Here is a 21,583-nt window from a genome sequence, read left to right on the forward strand (position 1 = left end):
TGAAGTACACCATGCAGGCTGCTTCGTGGCTTGATCTAGGTCTAGGATCCTTGGGCTTCATGTTCCGCTCCCACGATCTCTTGAAGGAGTCAGCCAGGAAGACTTTGGAGTCTTTCCTGATATCGGGTACCCAAACTCTCGAGTTCCTGTTGCACCACATTGTCAACTTGTGTGCGAATGCTATATTCATGAGAAGGGATACCGTCATCGGGAGATTCCGCAAACAAGTGCCGAAGGTGGAAGTATCCCGGTTGAGGAACTCCACCCTCGAGGGTTCTCTCCTCATCCCAGAGGAGGTAGAGAGGGCTGCTGAACGATGGAGGAAATTGTCAAATGATTCTCTCCTCCATAGAGCCATGACATCGAGGCCCTATGGTAGACCTTCCCAGTCATCTTGTACTCGGCAAGCACCTTCCTCTTCTCACCCTTCAGCTTCTAGGTCCTCAGGACCCACAAAGGTGTCTAAGTTGCCCTTTCCATCCAAAGGCCAGAAAGAGGCCAAGTTCTTCAGAGGAAAGAAGGGAGGAAAGGGAAGTGGCCTAGGTGGTCACTCCCTCTAGGATTGGCATTCCTCTTCATCTACCACCTGTGGGAGGATGCCTACAGTGCCTCTGGCAGAGGTTGCAGCTTCATGGGGCAGAACCCTGGATGGTGCATCTAAGCTTCTATGCGAAGGGATCCGCAAAGGAGCTGGCCCTTAGGACTGAAGTCCAGACCATGCTGCAGAAGGGCGCTCTCCATCCTTATCCCTGAACAGTTGGCAGAGCAAGAGGAGATCCTATTAGATTTATCACCACAGAATGCACTGCAAGGCTTACTGCAAGTTTCACTGTTCTGTGGAGAGAGTGGATTTGTTCATGTCTGGGAGAGAGAGAGAGAGATTTGGAGGTTCATGAGACTGTCCTTGATCCCCCATAGTCTCAGGCTTCTCATTAGAAGAGGACTCACCTGAACTCTCCCACATTAGCTGTTACTCTCAGGAGGTCTACCAGGAATATCTAGTTTGTTCAAAACTACTTCATGAGGTACAGTATGTGAGTATATACTCTATTGTTTTCATTTGGGTGTTACTGACTGAGTAGGATTCCTGTAATCCTTCTCTACTTCATGTTGAAGTGACATGCTCATTTTCTCCAATTGCTGAAGACATATCTGATGCAAGCATATTGCTATGCATTGTGACAGCATGTTGAAAATAAACCATCTTAGAAAAAGAGGGATTAATGAATTTAGCATGAAAATTTAAAAAGGCTATCCTGAGAGTCTGTACATTTGAGTACCAACATAGTAGGATCATCAGATTTTTTTATTGATGATTAGTGTCTCTGATTCACTCGGATATAATGGGTTTCTGATGAAAAATTTGCTTCAATTTTGACTAAAATTTTGATGCTTTTGTCTACCCTTTTCTAATGTTTACTTGAATGATAATATATGATGAGTTGCAGAACACTATACTGTAATTGCATTTGTGGATGAGTTATTATGATATGAAAATAAAGGTGATATCTTTAATCTACATAAAATTATTTCACATTTCAGAAATGTACAATGAGTAGCAGTAACGCACAGACATTTGCCCAAAGTGGTGCACTGTTGAGGGATCGCAGACAGAAAACATTCAAGATAATTGTGGTTGGAGATAGCTGCGTAGGGAAAACTTGTCTTACTTTCAGGTACAGTACAGTAGAGAAATTTGATTAATTGATAATGATGCATGAAACTTTGTGATGATAATTTAATTTGAAGTGTTTGAAGATTTCTTGTTTAATACTTTATATGTGACTGATCTTTATTTCTACACGAAATACAAACCAGTTGAAATAGTTAATGAGGTGAAAGTGAAGGTCATGAGCCCTGTCCCGTAACCTGTTTAAGTCTCTTTACTTAAGTTTTTGGCTGCATCAAGTACAGATGTACTGATGCGCCCTCAAGCAAACTTTTCAATTTCTTTTTCTTCAGGAAGTAAATACTGACTGTTAACTTAGTGATTGTGTGGAGCAAGAGGTCGTTAATAGAGGATGGACTTTACAACCTGTGTTTTTGTTAAATTGGCTGTAAATCCATTCTCTCTCTCTCTATGTTTTTGCTTAATGTAGGCTGTGGACTCCTTGCTTCTTCCATTCACTCATCGGGTGCTTCTGCACTTGCTCCCCTGGCTCTTTTCCCAAGGAGTGTGCAGCAGGAGCAAGGAGCCTTTGGACGTACGTCGGTGGATTTCAGGTGCGGGTAGCATGTGGGGTTTGCCGTTTCCATCAGAGCTTGATGGCCCTTCTCCATTTGTGCTACCGCTGATTAAAATGATTCTTTGTCTACAAACATCTACGGAAAGGGTAAAGTTACATGAAACCTGCTTCTATGGCAGTTATAGGAAAAAAAATATTCATATATCGTCCTTTTGATAAAATACCAAAAGTAGGAAAATAATAAATTTCTCTTCTAGCTGTTAATACAAAGTACAAACTATTTTGAGTTGAAATGTGAATGTAGAAAACTAATGATTAACTCTTTTATCCCTTAGACAAGTTCTAAGTCTCATGATAAATAGTATTATTATTATCATTACTAGCCAAGCTACAACCCTAATTGGAAAAGCAAAATGGTATAAGCCCAAGGGCTCCAACAGGGAAAAATATCCCAGTGAGGAAAGGAGATAAGGAAATAAATAAACGAAGAGAAAAAATTGACAAAAAATTATTTTAAAAACAGTAACATCATCAAAACAGATATGTCAGGTAGGGCACCAGCTACCCATTGAGATACTACCGCTAAAGAGTTATGGGGTCCTTTGACTGGCCTGACAGTATTACGTTGGATCCTTCTCTCTGGTTAAGGTTCATTTTACCTTTGCCTACACATACACCGAATTGTCTGACCCATTTTTTGCATACTCTCCTCTGTCCTCATACACCTGACAACACTGAGACTACCCAACAGTTCTTCATCGCCTAAGGGGTTACTGCACTGTCATTGTTCAGTAGTCACTTTTCTTTAGGCAAGGGTAGAAGAGACTCTTTAGCTATGGTAAGGAGCTCTTCTAGGAGAGGGACGCGCCAAAATCAAACTATTGTTCCCTAGTCTTGGGTAGTGCCATAGCCTCTGTACCATGGTCTTCTATTGTCTTGGGCTAGAGTTATTTTGCTTGAGGGTACACTCGGGCACACTATTCTATCTTATTTCTCTTCCTCTTGTTTTGTTAAAGTTTTTATAGTTTGTATAGGAGATATTTATTTTGATGTTACTGTTCTTAAAATATTTTATTTTTTCTTCTTTCTTTTCCTTACTTGGGCTATTTTCCCTGTTGGACCCCCTGGGCTTATAGCATCCTGCTTTTCCAATTAGGGTTGTAGCTTAGCCAGTAATAATAATAACGATAATATATAAACTATAAAAAGACTTGTGTAAGCCTGTTCAACATAAAATCACTTGCTACAAGTTTGAACTTTTGAAGTTCTACCGATTCAACTACCCAATTAGGAAGATCATTCCACAACTTGGTCACCGCTGGAATTAAACTTCTAGAATACTGTGTATTAATGAGCCTCATGATGGAGGCAGCCTTACTATTAGAATTACAGCTGAAAAAGCTCTTTCTGCTTCGACAGATTTTGGTGGTATACTATAGATTCTAATGCAGCTGTTCTCTTGGTTATGTTTACTATTTTTCTTCCAGTTGCTTCAAAAATTTTAAATTCTTCAATTATGCTCTTGCTAATCCCCTGACTTGTTTGGGCTGTTTAAGGGATGCACTCGTTTTTTTTTTATTGCTCCCTCTATCAGCTTCGATCTGGGTTGACTCATTGGGACACCCTTTCTTTTTCGGATTTGGATAAAGCAAACATTTCATCACTATTTTCATCATAAATACAAATACAGTAAGTCTTTTTGCTGTAGACAAAAGAACAATTTTCGCTGGCAATACTTCTAAATCATTTAGAACAGTGTTAGGTAATAGTTACACTTATACGGCAATAGCTGCTAGTTATTGAAGATGTATTATTTTTTTTTCATTTGCACATATTTTTAAAGAAGCTGGGATTGCCCGGGAAGAAAATAAAATCCCGGGAATTTTCCTGGACAATAAAGCAACGAGATCTCGAGATTCCGTGAAGCAATCCCTAGTATGTACCCATGTGGCTCTCTCTCCCTTGGGAGATCTCCTTTGTGGAGAATTATCAGCTGTCACCAATAACTTATACAGCGGAACATCCTTTTTCAGCAGGTGCCAGGAAGAGAGAGAGTAAGGTCATTAAGACGGTACTGAAGAAGGCACCTCCTAAAGACCCTAGGTTGCAGCAACAGCTGCAAGTCGTTAGAATCTCTGAGCATAGAAGTGGAGCAGTACTGCCTGCTTCCTGCTTGATTTGGATGACAAACCTGCAGACCTCAAAGACATCGATGTACTGGTTAACGTTCTATCAGACAGAGATCCGGAAGTCTTGGAAGAACTTCCTCAGCCAGCGAGTCCCAAGATGCCAGCTATAGAAGAGGGAGAGTCAGAGTGAACTTTCTTTAAGGTTCCTAGGAACATTCGTTGTATAAATATCCTCGGTGAAGCTTTAACTTTCTCCGCAAAGGGGAGGTTGGCGACCATTGACCACCTATGCCGCATCCTCTCCTACGCTAAACCTTTGGAGCTTATAAGGTCAACTTTGGCAAAGGAAGTTCTGGATAAAGTGGAAAACCAGGTTTCCTGAAACTCCTTAAGATCGGGAAAGTCTTCATGCCTAGTTCCGGTTCCGCTTCTTTAGCAGATGAGGTATTACAAGACCGACCATCAAGGCTTTTCCAGACCCTATTCCTCTGGATCTTGTGGCAGTGACACTTATGGCAGGATGCTCTTCCAAGAGACTTTAGAAAGTGCCAGTCTTGTTTTCGCAGGAAGAAGCATCTAATATGGAGGCCACAGCTATGAACCCCTTGCAGGCAGCCTCATGGACTGACTACTGTAGTCAGGAATGGTCGGTTACCTGGCCAATACAGAGGATTTAACTAACCTTAAGAAGTAGGCACTAAAGGACATTGTCCTAACCGGTGTGAGGGCGGTGGAGTTCACGCAGCCAATTAGTGAACCAACTGGGTGCTAAAGTGCTGAGAAGTCGTGAAACAATTGTCTTTGTTCCCGCCAGTGGAAGTACAGCAGCAGCCACCACCAAAAAATGGAGGAAGGAGCCATAGGACTCTCTTATGCAGAAGGCTGTGTCCTTTTGCCAGTTACGGCCTTTCTCGTTAGAACAACTGGGTCATCAGGTCAGTAATCACATCCCTGAAAAACATTGCAGAAAGGAGGATTGTAGCCACAGCAGTTCATTCTTAAAAAACCATGCCAGTCTTTCCCTGTCTGAACCAAGGACATAGCATAGGCAGAGAAAAGGAAATGCCTACGCTAGTACATGTACAGGCATTCCCCCACCCTACCACCAGTGGGGGGATCTTTATAAAGGAATTGGAAATAGTGGGGGTTCCACGGGGCTGAAAGCTGGACAGTTCTGCTTACCTCTGCCCCTTTTCATCTGCTTTCCCCCTCTTTTGATTCCTTCTCTGACAATGTTGTCATCCTATCACCTGGATTTCTGGACAATCTTGCCCTTCAGCAAGAAGTCTGGAATATTTTAGAGAAGGACGCTCTGCAAGAGTTCGAGGACTGGCCTCTCGGCTTCTACAATCGACTCTTGTGAGGAAGGCATCTGGAGGCCAGAGACCTCTCAGCCCTGAAAAACTTTGTCCATCAGACCCAGTTCAGAATGAAGACATTAGCCACAGTTATTCAGATGATAAGATCATAGGACTTCAATATAACTTTAGATCTAAAAGACGCCTTTTTCTAGATCCCAGTTCACCCGCCATCCAGGAGATACCTAAAGGGGGTAGATATTTCTTTCTCACAGAGGAAATCTCCATGCTCATATAGTATGGATTTCTGAACAGACCTCTTCTTCTTCTTCTTTGTCTACATCTTTTCCCACTTCTATGTGGGGTCGATGTTTCTGGTCAGCTTTCTCCATCACCCTCTGTCCCACAACTCATCACCGGTTAATCCCTTTGATCGAAGGTCTTCCTGCCCTCCAGTTAAAGTGAATCCTCCATCTTTTAACCATTGAGGCAAGCCTTGGACAGAAACTTTACCTTGAAAGTTGTATTCCTGCTCGCACTAGCCTCGGCTAAGCAGGTTGGTGAACTGTATGTCTCTCTTTTAACATCACCTATTCAAGGGGTTGGAGCCAGGTCTTGCTTTAATTCTCCCTGACTTCTTAGCCAAGACCTATAACGTGTCGATACCAGACCCAAGGTTTTTAACTTTTCAGATATTAAATCTTTGAGAGGTAACTGAGGATCCTGATCAACTGTTACTATGCCCTGTAAGGGCTCCAAGGTGCTACCTCAGGTGTATTTGGCCTCACATGCAGCACCTCTTTGTTAGTACAGGGCGGACAAAGAAGAAGCTTTCGAAGAACACCAACTCCCTCCGGCTGAGAGAAGTTATCTCACGAACCTTGTCGTCTCTTCCTTCGGAAGAGGTTTGAGTAATAGCCCATGATGTCGGAGGTGTAAGCACCTCTAGCTTTCGGAAGGAACCCCTCGAAATGCCAGGCAATCTTCACCTCATATTACCCGTGGGATGTGACTCACAGGTCCATGAATACTGGGACCTGTAGTAGTTGCGCAGCAGGTGATTTAACTACTTCAGCTCCTCTTGTTGGACCAGTAACTGCAGCTCAAAGGCTGAGGGGCTATGTGTAAGTCTGGGATGAAGGTGAAGAAGGACTGGCCTTTTCATTCCTTTCAGTCTTTCCCCCCCCCCCCTTGGGGCACAGCTTAGAATACCTCGCCAACTGGACTAGATGTGAAAGTTAGGTAAGATCACTTAGCTTACAGCTACCCTGCGTACAAGACGCAGGCGAATCTTTTCTCTACACTCTTTACGAGGGGGAAAATAATGTATCCAGGCAAACCCAATAATCATAAAATGGCCTCCAGTGGTAGCGTCTATAACCCATTTTTCTTTTGCCACGTTACAATACAGGACTCTGGCTCAAGTATAAACCTTCTAGACATGGGCAACGTTACCCACAAGTTTTTTTCCTGGTTCACGAGTGGTAAGGAACCCTGATTCTTCAGCATCTCGAATGCTCAAGTCTCGAGTTCCCATTTAATTTTCCTGCCAGTTGGAATGGTGATTTCCTCCCACCTAAGAATGTGTCTCCTATAGTAAAGGACAAAGGCTTTTATTCTTTAGGAACAAATCACTAATTTTTAAAGTAATTTTTATTTTTCCTAAACATAGAAACCTGAGTCCTTTACTTAAACTTTCTTGCCAGCACCAACCCCCACTAAGTCTCTTCTGCTATCTAACTGAGTTGTCTATGAGCCAACCGAAGGGGATGGTTGCCTTCCAGCTACCAACAGGTAACCCACCTATTAGTTGTTGACACTTTGTTATAAGTTTTAAATGCTGTGATCCAGCTTCTCTGTTAGCTATTCTCTTATAGTAAGGAACTCCGGTTTATATACATTAGTTATGAAAAATACAAATAACTAAAAATTTGTGGTATTTCAAAGGTATTTATAAATGCTTTGTGAATACATATTGAATGGTTCTGTATTTCATTTCTATTATGTGTATCTATTGAATTTTTATTTATTTAAGATGTTTTGACGGGATCATTTGTAACAATATTTGTTTACAGATTTTGTGGAGGTCAGTTTCCAGATGGAACAGAAGCAACTATTGGTGTTGATTTTAGAGAAAAACGATTACGAATTGACAATGAGGATATAGTGGTAAGTACTTTGTAAATATTGCTATTGCATTCTTGAACTGAATACCCCATTTAAATATTCAGAGTTGCTTGTTAAAAGGATTATAAATTGTTGGCTAAATGATTTCATGAATAAAGGCGATCATGAGACGTCCCTCCCTAAGAGAAACACCCGTTTGTTCCTATGCGACATATAAACCCTCGTCCTTTAATTAGGAAGATTGATTCAGCGCAAGTTGGAGACAGTTGTTAAAACTTTTTAACGAGTGGTTAACCAGCTGGTGAAGGGTGTGGGTGAGGAGTACTGCCCCCTTTCTCAGCCGGAATAGCTTCACTTTAAATCCAGCCGCTGACAGGTAAACATCTGTCAGCTCATTACCAAACTTTTTCAATTTATTTTTCTTTTATATTTTAGGAAGTGAATGCATTGATGGAGTTTGTGATGGAAGCTGAGCAAGATTTTTGTACTCCCCAGGGGAAGGGTATAAGTAAACCAGATGTCGATCCACACTCCCTCTGTGCTTCTTGTATGGGGCATGATTGTTCGCAATCATCCCCATGCGCCGAGTGAAAATTGCGGCCTCCTGTGCAGTGGCAGGTATACGCCCTGAAGGAAAAGAAACAAGCTAAGCCTTCCCTGGAGTCTTTCTTGGCAATGTCCAAGAAAACAACAATGTTTTTTGCTGCTTCAATCTCCTCTTTGATCGGCACTTCATTGCTCCTGAGAGCTCGAGGCCCTCTTTGGAGTTGTCATTTGATCTGAGAATTCGCTCGAGTCAAGTCGGTCAAATGATATCCTACCCTCATTTCCAGGAAGCAAAGGTTCTACACGCCAGAGAACGTTGCGTCAACACCCATGCAGGGTGACCCATCAGTGCGCTCACTGATGGGGGAACTCTTTGGAGAGACACAAGGCATAAGGCACATCCTTCTAGGCTTCTGAGTTGGCAGCCAAGGTGTTGTCTGCCTTGTCCCCTCCATGCTGTATCCCGGCTTGACCAGTGGTCAGTAGCATTAACGTACAGGAGGTCCTCAAGTTACAAATGAGATCAGTTTTTATGATATGTAATAAGTTGGATTTTTATACAGTACATAAGATACTATACATACATTACTGTACATAAAGACTTACATATGTGCTGTACAGTATATGGATAATATACTTTAAAAAAAGAGAGTGTAAACCCTTACCATTCATATATTACTGTACTCTATACATATAAATACTGTACCTGTACCCTATACAGTCATGAAACTACACTAAAACAATACTAGTAGACAGTAATTAATACATATAACAATTCTTAACCTTTTTTGTACTGTATTTCCATTTTATGTTTAACTTCACTATGTTCTATTTTAGTTGTATCATAAAGGCTTTCCTCTTCATAGATGCATTTCCATTGGAAGTGTCTCCGTTATGCTTTCCAGACTTGATGCAAAGCTAGGAAAAAAAAAAAAAAACACCTGAATGTATATCATAAGCTAAGATAACGAACTTATGCTAAAGCGACACATAACACACTACTTCTCAGTTCATCAAACAAAGTCCAGGCTGAAAACAGTACAGTCTATACTGTCTTTCATTAGAGAGGGAGACTTCATGATTTCAGTGCACCTGAGGGACTCTTACTTTCAAGTGCCTGTTCATCAGTCCTCTCCAATGTATCTCGCTTCTCCTTCCATGGTACTGTTTACTAGTTCAAGACTCCTTGCCTCACACTATGTACAGCTCCCCAGGTGTTCACATGAGTGTTCACCTTGGTAGCCGCTTGATGTATCTTGATGATTGGCTGATCCTGGCCTACTCAGAGAAGCAGTTGCTACTGGATCGAGATCAGATTCTCGCTTTTGCAACAGTCTGGGACTGTGGTAAACTGAAAGAAGTTGAATGGGCAAGCTTATAGACACAGTAGCAGCAAGATTCTTTCCGTCAGACAATCACAACAAGCTCAAGAAGGTTATGCAACAGTTCCTGTTCATGACTGAAGTATCAGCGGGCAGATTCTACTTGACTGAAGAGACACTTGTCACAAGGCAGCAGCCCTCCTCTATCATTAGTTCCATTAGTGGAGGATTCCAGACTTAATCTGGAATGGTGGTTGAATGAGACAAATCTTTTAAAGGGCTTGCACGTTATCCCTTCCACCAGAAGTTCGTCTGTTCAAGGACATGTCGAAGAAAAGTTGGGGAGCGCACCTCCTACAATATCTAGCATTGGGTCATTGGCCCGACCAGGGCTGTTGATATACTGTAGAATGGACGTGCTGGAATGTCAAGCGGCTCTCCTCGCACTCTCAACACTTTTGCCCTCTTCTGGCCAGTCGTTTGGTGGTGTTGATGAGAGACAGCACCACCGTAGTGGAATATATAAACAAAAAGGTGGTACTGCTTCTCTGCAGCTTTGCCAACTAGCAGTAGAGATCCACGAGTAGGCAGTACTCAATCACTCTAACAGCTTACTTTATTCCTGGCAAAAACAGCATCGTAGCAGACAAAACTGAGCAGGGAGATGCAGATCGTTGGCTTAGAATGGTCTTTGCATCCTCAAATAGTGAACAAGGTCTTGACTTTGTGTGGTTCACCGATAGTCTACCTTTTTTGCAACTTCGCTGAATCGCAAGCTTCAGATATACTGCTCACTGGTACCAGATCCAGAACCAATGTTCTATGATGCATTCCAGCATCCCTATGATGGCCTCGACCCCTATGCTTTTCCATCATTTTGCCTTATAGGAAGTGTTGAACCGAGTCCAGTCCACTTCCTAACTCGATACAGGACTCTAGTAGTCTCAAAATGTCCTCAAGTAGAATGGTATCCGGACCTTTTACTTCTTCTAATAGACTCCCGAAAGAATTGCCTCCTTTCCCCAACCTGTTGTACCAACCACCCATCCAGATATTCCACAGCTCGATGAAATCTCTTTGGCTTCACGCATGGAGGTTATCCAGCATCTCCTCTCAGAGACTTTTCACGTGAAGTTGCATGAGTGATGTCGGGATACCTCCTGAAATCTTCAACTTCTCTATACCAAGCCAATTGGGCCATCTTCTGTGGTCAGTGTCTCCTCTCGTAGCCTCTATTCCATTGATAGCCAAATTTTTACTTTACCTCCGTAGAGAAAAGCTTTGCTTAGTATCAGCAGTTAAAGGCTGTTGCTCAGCCTTGAAACAGGGTCTTAGGTTGAAACGAGTTAATATCTATTCTTCAGCCAAATTTGCCATGCTTATACAGAGCTTTGATTAGCCTTGTCTTCCAATGGAAGTAAAGCCACCTCCCTGGGATATCAGTGAGATCTTGCAGTCCCTCAAGAGGGTACCTTATGAAACATTAAGGCTCGCTTTAGAGAGGAACCTTACCCTTAAAACAGTTTTCTTGCTTGCCTTAGCCTCTGCCAAACAGGTTAGCGAGCTTCATGGTCTCTTCTTCAGCATGACTCGCACTGAGCGCTGAAAACTTTTCTCATTCTCCTACATCCTTGAGTTCATTACTAAAACCCAGAATCCGTTGGTTCCCAATTCCAGTTTTTCTTCTTATCAGATAGAAAAGTTAGAGGGGTAACCGACAATCCTGATCAACTGCTTTTGTGTCCTGTGAGGTCCCTTGAGGTGCTACCTTAAATGTACACATGCAGCACCTTTTTGTCAGCACGGGGAGAGTCAAGAAGAAGGTGACCATAAATATGATATAATCTCGGCTGAAAGAAGTTATTAGTCATACATATCCACCTTTCTCATCCTCTGTCCCAGGAAGAGCTCAGGTTAGAGGTCATTACTGTTTGTCAGAGGAGTTGGCATGACCCTGGCATTTCAAAAGAATCTCTTTGTAGAACAAGGCCCAAAATACCATTATGCTAGGGCCTGTAGTGGCTGCTTAGTAGGTGGTATAACTACCTTGGCGCCTCTCATAGGAAGATTAGTTTTGGGTCGAGGATGGAGGTTACATATTAGACTGAGATGAAAGTGAAGAATGAATAGCCATTTCCTTTCCTTTTCATCTTTCCCTCTCTTGGGGCACAGCATTATAAACCCTGTCACCTGAAATCCATTCATTATGTCATTTCCCACACACTCTATGAGAGGGAGTGTGTTCTAATTAGGTATATCCATTTATTTATATATGCCTCATTGTTATAACGCAGAGAGGTGTATTATCCAGACAAACTTATTGAGAGACACTATATGTATGCCTCTTAGTTACTGCATGGAGAGTGGTTGTAACCAAGCACTGTCTCACTGTTACTACTTAGAGATGTGGGTAGGTGGGCAAACCCATTGCATTTACAGTATTTATCACTGTGTTACTACACAAGTTTTATGCTCTGCACTGTGTTTTGCATGGGTCGTGGACCCGATGGTATTGTCAAACCACTGGCGCAGGAGGTGTAAAGAACCCTAACTCTGCATCACACACAAAAGTCCGAGTTGGGTTAACCCAGCCAGTTGGAATAGCGACGTCTTCCCACCTAAGGACGAATCTCTTATGTAAAGGAGAAAGTTTTGTATGTGTGTTGGAACAAATGACAAAGCTGAAGATAATTTGTATTTTTCCTAATTACTGTATACAAACCTGAGTCCTTTACCCATACTATCCCACCATCATCTACCCCCTAGAAAGTCCCAGCTGCAATTAGAGTGAGTGCTCATTGTTATAGATTTTAATGGCCGTATATTCCAGATTCATTGATATCTATCCTATTTAAAGGATTTAGGTTTGTATAGTTAGGAAAAATACAAATTGTCTTCAAATTATCAAATTAAGTTCTTCAGATTGTTATTTGTACCCTTTTTATGTAATTTGACCTCCTAACTCTAGTTAGGAAAAGGATTATTTAGTTATGATTAAGTTGCTAGTCATTTTTAAAACAGATTCTTGGTTTCATTTGAATGAAATTTGTTGTTTTTTTTTTTTTACTCCGCTTAGGTATAAGCTTCACAGTAATATTAAGTATCTTTATTAGGTTATTTATGCCTGATCTTTATCATGTTGTGCATTCTATTCCTTTGTAAGAAAATAGGATGCTACGTTTGAAATATGTACAATAACTGTTATCAGGTAACTGAGATACCAATTGCCATCAAAAGTTATCTGTTACTTAGATCAGCTATAAACTATGTCCTCAGTTCACTGTTCCTTTTGTGTAAAAGTATCCTTTTGTAAATGTTTTTTCTGCAAATAAGTTAGGTTACATTTTAAGTTATCATCTTTTTGTATTCTTCATTGTGAAATGTCCAAATGAAATCATGAATTATAGAATTTAGATTTTCTCTACAATCCAGTACTGTAGATGTTATAAAGTTATAGCGAGAATTTTAAAGGTCAAAATTGTTTCAGCTCCAGTTATGGGATACTGCAGGACAAGAGAGATTTCGAAGGTCAATGGTGCAACACTATTACCGCAATGTTCATGCTATTGTCTTTGTTTATGATGTCACAAGAATATCATCATTCCAGGTAAAAGTGGATAGCACTTTGTATTTTTAAGTTCTGTTTATCTTATTGTATTTCTTACCTCTGTTTTTGAAAATTACAAACAGTCTTGGTTTTAATGTGCGGGGATCAGAGTTCAGATTGTTCAACACATGAGCTAGCCATTATTAATAAATAACATATAATTGGATTTTTTTCCTGTCTACTTTCCATAAGAAAATTTACGATTATTTAGTTTTGAATTTAAGCATCTCAAGTTTATTATAGTGTCATTAATTGTCAGTTTTGTCTTTATTTTCTTCTTGAAATTTCTCTTTTCAATATAATAGTCATTTCTTTTTAAAGTGGTGTATATTTTCAAACTTTAAATATAGGAATAACAGATAAGGCCACAGAATGTGTCCTTTCCATAACCACAAACCTTCAGCCTCCAACTTTAGAGCTATATTGACTGGTCGTATGGGCAGTTTATTTCACATAGTTTAGATTTACTTCTCAGCATTTCTTAAGAAACAGAATATTTTTTAAATATTTGGTTTTACCAAGAACTCTCGATAAGGGAGCCCAGTGGCCATTGATATTACAATATCCCTTCACAAAACACTTTAATTGTATTGTAATATAGATACTGTATTAGGATTAAAAATCGTAGATCTAAACCAATGTAAGCTAATAATTATTTAGTCTCCAGTAAAATTGACTTGATACTGAAGAGTTCAGCGACCAATCACCTCTTTTCAAATTGGTTTGATGAGATTATAAATATATACAAAGGTTGCTCATGAATGCTTACTTTAGCAGACAGAAGTACATAAGGATTCAGACTGTTAGGTGGGTCTTCTGTCTCGGAATCAGGTACAGGCAGTCATATAGGGCTATCTGCATCATAGAAGGGCCTGAAGTAATTTGAGAGAGCAAGGCCTCAGGAGAGGGTATTGACACTACAATGCAGTGTACACAAAAAGAACTCTAACTGACTAGTACACTAGCACTGTTAAGCACAAATTGAGGAGTTTGCGAAGATTTTAAAACAGGGCATATTATGTTTGGTTTGCTCAATAGCTCTTTGGCTACCTGAGATTACCAAAACAAAAAAATTCAGTAAAAAGCTTATAAAGCTCATTACTATCAACCCCCTTAAGCTTGGTAATATCTAGCATAACATCAGCAATTTCACTTCCACAGTAATCAACTAGCTTAGTCTTTTCTGCTGTTTCTCATGATTTAAAATTGATTTTTTTTTTTTGGAACTTTAATCTTTTATGTGGGTACCTACTAATTGAAAAAAATTCTTTTAGATGAGCTGAGGGAAGTGCATTCTCCACAACTGTTATTCAAATCACACTATTGTTCTCGGTAGGTGATATAACAAAGAGAATGAGGAACATTGGCTCCAAGCAATAAATCCCTTTAAAAACCATCATGAGGAGTAGTCAGAAGACATCCCCTATTTATCTATAATAGTTAATAATGAGTTTCTATAGAATTTCATAAACAACAAAATAACAATCTGGAGCACTGGTAGAGCTGTTGACTATGTGACAAGGAGAGGACAGAAAGACAAAGGAGTGGTGGGTTTCCCATGCGGTTGTATTGCCATACACTACCATACGACATTAGAGGGACAGGGTAATTTCAAGCCATGAAAGCTATAAATTTTTAGTTTGTTTATATCTGGTTACTTAACCAGCTTCAAGAGAAAAGCAATATGAACACTTAAGAGAGTATGGAAATAACCATTTTTACAATAAATATTTTTTTTCTATTTCATATCATCATTAACAGATATTTTGATGATGGTTCTTCCTTTACAGGTTTTGACATTAAATTGGTTCTTTCCTCTCTCATCTGTCCTGAACTCCCATCAGGTCTAAGGCTTCTTCTGTTCCATTTCTCCATGGTTTCATGGGCCTCCCCACTGCCGTTTGACCTGCCATTTTTATATCTATTGTTATTTGGACCGGATGTGTTCCCTCCTTTCTCATCACATGTTCAAACCATCTCAGCCCATGAGCTCTCAGCGTTTTTCCAGCTCCTGGACACATTTTTCCACTAATACATCATTCATTCTTTGGTGTTTTCACTCTACTCCAGCTGGGAATCTTGACATTCTGAGAACATGCTGTATCAAAATGTTTTAGATTTTTTTGACAGTGCCCATGTTTCTGCTGTAGAGAAGCACAGTCCTTTCATATGCATCATAAGTCCTTTGAAAAATTTTGTTTACCAGTCGTCAAGTTATCTATCTCCATTCCATCCCTGTGGCAACCTATCAGTTTCTTACTGTTGTCCCTTTGAATGAGAATCTAGTCAACAGAATTGATAGGCATATCCCTTCTCGTGTGCCAAGGTACCGAGTGAAGGACAAACCGTGGTTCAATGATGAATGTAGACATGCTTATTTGGAGAAGCAGGAGGCCTATCATCTTTGGAAGGGTAGCAGATCAGATTTGACCTGGAATAACTATACTCAGCTTAGAGCTTTTGCTCAGAGAGTTTATGCTTCAACTGAAAAGGAATACAATTTAACCATAAAAGAAACCCTTTCTGGTACAATTCCTGAACATATATGGTGGTTTACCCTTAAATCTGCACTCTTTGGTGTAGATGCAACAGTTCCTCCTTTACTTATAAATTATAAGTTATAATTATAAAATATTGCCAAGCTACAACCCTAGTTGGAAAAGCAGGATTCTATAACCCCATGGGCTCCAACAGGGAAAGTAGCCCAGTGAGGAAAGGAAATGAAGAAATGAATATTAAAATAAATCTTTCATACATAAACTATAAAAACTTTAAAAACCAAGAGGAAGAGAAATAAGATAGAATAGTGGGCCTGAGTGTACCTTCAAGCAAAGGAACAATACCCCAAGACAGTGGAAGACCATAGTACATAGGCTATGGTACTACCCAAGACTGGAGAACAATGGTTTGATTTTGGAGTGTCCTTCTCCTAGAAGAGCTGCTTACCATAACTAAAGAGTTCCTTCTACACTTACCAAGAGCAAAGTAGCCACTGAACAATTACAGTACAGTAGTTAACCCCTTGATCAAAGAAGAATTGTTTGGTAATCTGTGTTGTCAGGTGTATGGGGAAAGAGTAGAATATGTAAAAAATATGCTAGACTATTCGTTTATGTGAAGGCAAAGGGAAAATTATCCGTAACCAAAGAGAAGGATCTAATGTAGTACTGTCTGGCCAGTCAAAGGACCCAAGAACTCTCTAGTGGTAGTTCTCAATGGGTGGTTGGTGCCCTGGCAAACTTAAGTGCCTCATAAGAGCCATGATGCGTCCCTACCGAGCATATCCAGGATTGAGTGCAAGCTTGAACTCTCTTTGAGAAGAGATTTTACTTAAACCAGATGGCTCAGTCACTCACTGTCCAAAGGAAAAACAACCCTTTTGGCTGATGTTTTTAACAGTAAACAGAGTAATGAAAAACTTGAACTTCCTCACTCCTGTTTTCCTGAGGCTAAACCAACTACTTTAGCTTCTCAATCTCGTGAAATAAAAGCTCTGTTGATGGACCTTGATGCTTATGGAGTTGTAGACCTAAATGGTATTTTTCCTTTGTATTTTATAAAGACTGCAGGTTTCTTAGTCCAAAGTTATCTGTTATTTTGCGCAAGTTAGCAAGAAGAGGAGCTTTTAGTACTTGTTGGAGAATTGGTAATGTTACTCCTCTATGTAAATGTGTTTGTGCTAGCTCAAGCCCAACTTATTGCCGCCCAATTTCCATAACTCCCATATTATCCAAAGTTTTTGAATGTCTTCTGACAAAACGTCTTAATAGGTTTGTTAAAGGTAGTCATCTATTCCCTAGTTTGCAATTTGGTTTTTGTAAAGGCCTTGGAGCATGTGATGCCCTTTTTACAATCTCCAATGCTGTACAGAAATCCCTTGATTGTGGTCAGGAAGTTTGTATGATTGGCCTTGATTTTAGTGCTGCCTTTGACCATGTTAATCATGAGGCCCGTGTTTTCAAACTCAAACAGTTGGGAGTGGGTGGGTTGTTTCTTAGCATTATTATTGATTTTTTTTTTTTTAAGTAATAGATCTCAAAGAGTAGTTGTTGATGGGCACCATAGTGAGTATAGGAATGTGATATCTGGTGTTCCACAGAGTAGTGTTCTTGGCCCATTACTTTTCATACTATATACACATGTCATGTGGTTTGGCCTAGAAAACAAGCTTGTTGCATATGCTGATGATGCTACTCTCTCTGCATCAATTCCATCCCCTGAATGTAGATCTGGGGTTGATGAATCCCTCAATAGAGATCTGGCTAAAATTAGTGCATGTTGCAAATTATGGGGTATGGAGTTGTATCCTAACAAAACTCAAAGTATGATTGTAAGTAGGTTAAGGACAGTGGCTCCCTACAACATCCGGATCTCAATATTGATAATGTTTCTTTAACTTTGTAGGACTTTTGAAATTTTAGGTGTGATTCTCGATGGCAATTTACTTTTGAGAAACACATTAGGTCTGTGTCTTCTTCAATTGCATAAAAAATTGGCTTATTGAGAAAGTCTTTCAAGATTTTCGGTGATCAATCTATTCTGAAAGAGTGTTTTAATCCTTTCATTCTACCTTGTTTTGAGTATTGTTCTCCTGTCTGGTCTTCAGCTGCTGATTCTCATCTTAATTTGTTGGACAGAAACTTATGGTCTATTAAATATCGTATTCCTGATCTAGATATTAATCTTTGTCACCGTCATTCAATTAGTTCATTATGCATGTTGCATAAGATTTTTCATAATTCTGACCATCCTTTACATTCAGATCTTCCTGGACAATTCCATCCTATTCGTAATACTAGGCAGGCAGTTAATTCTAATAGCCAGGCCTTCTCCATCATGAGGCTCAATACTAAACAGTATTCTAGAAGTTTTATTCCAGCTGTGACCAAGTTGTGGAATGATTTTTTTAATCGGGTAGTTGAATCAGTAGAACTTCAAAAGTTCAAAGTTGCATCAAATGTTTTTATGTTGAACAGGCTGACATAAGTGTCTTTATAGTTTCTATATGACATATCTGTTTTGACGTTGTTACTGTTTGTAGAATGATTTATTGTTAATATGTTCTCATCATTTATTTATTTCCTTATTTCCTTCCTCAATGGGCTATTTTTTCCTATTGGAGCCCTTGGGCTTATAGCATTTTGCTTTTCCAACTAGGGTTGTAGCTTGGCTAGTAATAATAATAATAATAATAACAAACTTCAGTATGTCACCAATGTAATACAGTACCTCAGTTTCAGAGGAAGGGCTAATTATTTGAAGTTTATTAAGAACATGTCCTTGGAGAAAGTCATGCAGTATATATGTCAAATTGGGTTAGAGTTTGGGGTTTAGGAATAATTTGTCTCTAGAATCTAGCAACGGAAGACATACTTAGTATGTAGTAATTTAGTTTAGTTTAATGGGAAATACCCATAAATTATTTTAGTTTAACTTGTAAGTTTTAAGGATTAAATGTTATTTTGGGTTAGGCAGTAGTTTTGGTATAAAATCACAAGTGTTTATATGGTAAGGGTGATACAGAACAGCATACAGTTATGTTATGATACTACAGTACTGTATTGGAGTTTCTCTCCATGACTGGAAATGGTCTGAAAACGAATCTGATAAGTTTGTAAGACATTTCAACAGTAATATACAGTTAGTTACAACACTCTTAGTCTTAATACCGCTATCTCACCTTCACTCATGAACCTGAGAAGGGGGAAGCCTCCCACCACTGGGGAACACTATACATGGCAGCACGTAGTATTGAATCCTGCTGGTTATTAGAGCCTAGCATATTTTTTGTAAGAATTGAAATGATTAATTTTAATCAAAGAATTATGTTAATGATGATGCTCATGGATGTCTTGCTTTACAGTCATTGCCCTTGTGGATTGAAGAGTGCAATATGAATAGCCTTTCTTTTAACATTCCGAGAATATTGGTAGGAAATAAGTGTGATTGTAAAGACCAAGTGGCTGTACCAACAAATATGGCTCAGCGATTTGCAGACCAACACAGTATGCCGGTAAGGTTTATTGAATTTTTTTTCATATTATCATTAGTGTTATTATTATTACTTTATAATGATTTTTAATGTTTCCGTGAATCTGTGTGACTATACATTTGAATGGAGCATGCATGAATGGCTGTGCTAGATAGAAAAACTTCCAATTGGTCATTTTTATTTATCATTTATCAGAAAGCCTTTCCATTTCATCCATGTAGCAGCCGCTCTTACTACTCTCTCAACTGCAGCTTCACAGTCCATTTTGTCTACCTCGGCTAAGACCTACTTATTTGTCACAACAGTGTTCTTAGCCCCTCCACTTTGAGGCCACGGATCCTCTACTCAAGCTTTATAAAAGATTTGTCACCATCGGATATACTTACTCACTTTCTCTATAATAATTCACATTTCCATGTTTATTTGTTTCAATGCTGATTACATCATAAATTTTTCAAAAGATTGCTTTATTTTCCATGGTATTTCACTTTAAAACAAAATATTTTTCCATTCATTGTGAAGTGATTCTGGAATAATTTTTCAGAAATTAGTTTTTATATAATTTTCTCTAAAATAATGGTAAAGCACTGTGATTTCATGTGTGAAAAAACTTAATATTCATTGAAGTGACATGTTATTCTGTAATTCCACAATGAATTGCCGTCGAAAGATATCAAACTACTCATCAGTAATAATGGACTTTACGTTTTACAGAAATGTAATGAAGATATCCATTTGTTTCCTATAACACAAGAAGTAATCTATAATGTATTATTTATAAGGTATACGATAAACAAAAATCTTGACAAAAGAAACAAATTTATTTGAGAGAGAGAGAGAGAGAGAGAGAGAGAGAGAGAGAGAGAGAGAGAGAGAGAGAGAGAGAGAGAGAGAGAGAGAGAGAGAGACTCTCTCTGTGCATGTATGAACATGACGAATGCTGCGTAGAATTGGAAGAAATGGAAATCATGACAGTAGACTAACATTTACTCAGGAAAACAATAAACAATACTAATATGAAATATTTAAGATATGAAGATAATATTATTTTTTAGAAATGATAGTTGAGAAAAAATTACTAAAATAAATAAGACAAATCTCGTCATGTGTCAACAATTTGAATTACTGGTAAGATTTTGTCTCGTGGGTGGTACTTGTAGTCAGGCAAAGAGGCTTTCTCTGTGATTTGAACACTGTGACAACATAGAAAAACAATAAAATAGACCTTACATAATCATGAATAAGGACTAAAATTGCATGTAGTAGTTGGAGATGTGAAGATCCCTACGTCTCCAAGCGGGGGCTGTCAAGGGGGGTTTGAGCAATACCTCGGGTAGGGAATGTCACCACTGGCTAGAGAGAATGATGTGATTATGGTATGGTAACAAAAATAGACTGAAATAGCTCTTACATATTCAGAACTAAAGGCTAGAATCCCAAAGACTTAGTTGATTGGTGGAAGACAGGAGGAGGAGGGGCTAATATTAGGGAGAGGAGATTTTTTAGTAAAATTTCCCGAGTGTGAACTATACGTGATATACAACCCTGTCCTATATTCTTCGTAGCGTAGCTTGTAATGATAATAATAATGATAATAAATATGATGATAACATAACACGATGCCACAGTGTGTATTACCAGGCATGTTTTGACATATAACGACATCATCGTAGCGAAGAGGTTAACCTTATCTTCCCCCTTTGCTCTTGTCATCCTGTAGAGTATAGTACTGAGTTCAGCCCAATAATTGCATAGCCATTTTCAGATTTTGAGTTTTCTCTTTGCTTCCTTTTCAGTTACCATTAATTTCATTTTCTTTTGGCTGATTTTCAGTCCTATCTTTTTCCATCCCCTCTTTAATTTTTTACACATTTTCAGCATTGTTTTTACCACCGAAGAACATATCATTCAAGCTAACCCTGTGAGTCTAGAAACGTAATATGGTGGTTATGATGCTACAAAATCACAATATCAATGTCCATTTATGTATATATATATTTTTTTTTCTGTGATATGTAAATCATAGTGAACAGTACTTAGGTTTCTGATAATTCCAAATTAAATTATGTACTTTAAATTACAGTTTATGTAGAAGTGGACTTGAAGCCAAATTTATCACCAAATGTATCATATATGCCCACGTTCATGGTATTAAAATGTCCTAAGACACTATATACTCTTTTCTCTAGGAGAGGGAAGATGATCATTAGTCACACAGCGTAGGCACTACCTGGAGTCGTACTTACCCATTGGTTACTTTTCTTATATTTTGGTTATGAGGCTGTGAGGTCAGTGGAACTCTTATGAGTGATGAGTTTGCATAAAAATTTGGTTTCATAACAAACCTATCAATATTGAGCTTTCATTTAAAATGGG

General features: G+C 39.1%; 1 protein-coding gene across 3 annotated transcripts in view; it reads left to right on the forward strand.

Annotated features, from left to right (window-relative positions):
• The window catches only part of LOC137633285 (ras-related protein Rab-33B-like), a 116,604-nt gene that overhangs the window by 88,552 nt on the left and 6,469 nt on the right, over positions 1-21,583 (forward strand). For all 3 annotated transcript variants that reach the window (XM_068365498.1, XM_068365500.1, XM_068365499.1), the window contains exons 2-5: positions 1,543-1,676; positions 7,689-7,782; positions 13,096-13,215; positions 19,079-19,228. In XM_068365498.1, coding sequence (XP_068221599.1) covers positions 1,543-1,676; positions 7,689-7,782; positions 13,096-13,215; positions 19,079-19,228 — 498 coding nt within the window. The remainder of the gene's footprint in view (positions 1-1,542; positions 1,677-7,688; positions 7,783-13,095; positions 13,216-19,078; positions 19,229-21,583) is intronic.

Source organism: Palaemon carinicauda, chromosome 42, assembly GCF_036898095.1.
Source record: "Palaemon carinicauda isolate YSFRI2023 chromosome 42, ASM3689809v2, whole genome shotgun sequence".
Lineage (NCBI taxonomy): Eukaryota > Metazoa > Arthropoda > Malacostraca > Decapoda > Palaemonidae > Palaemon > Palaemon carinicauda.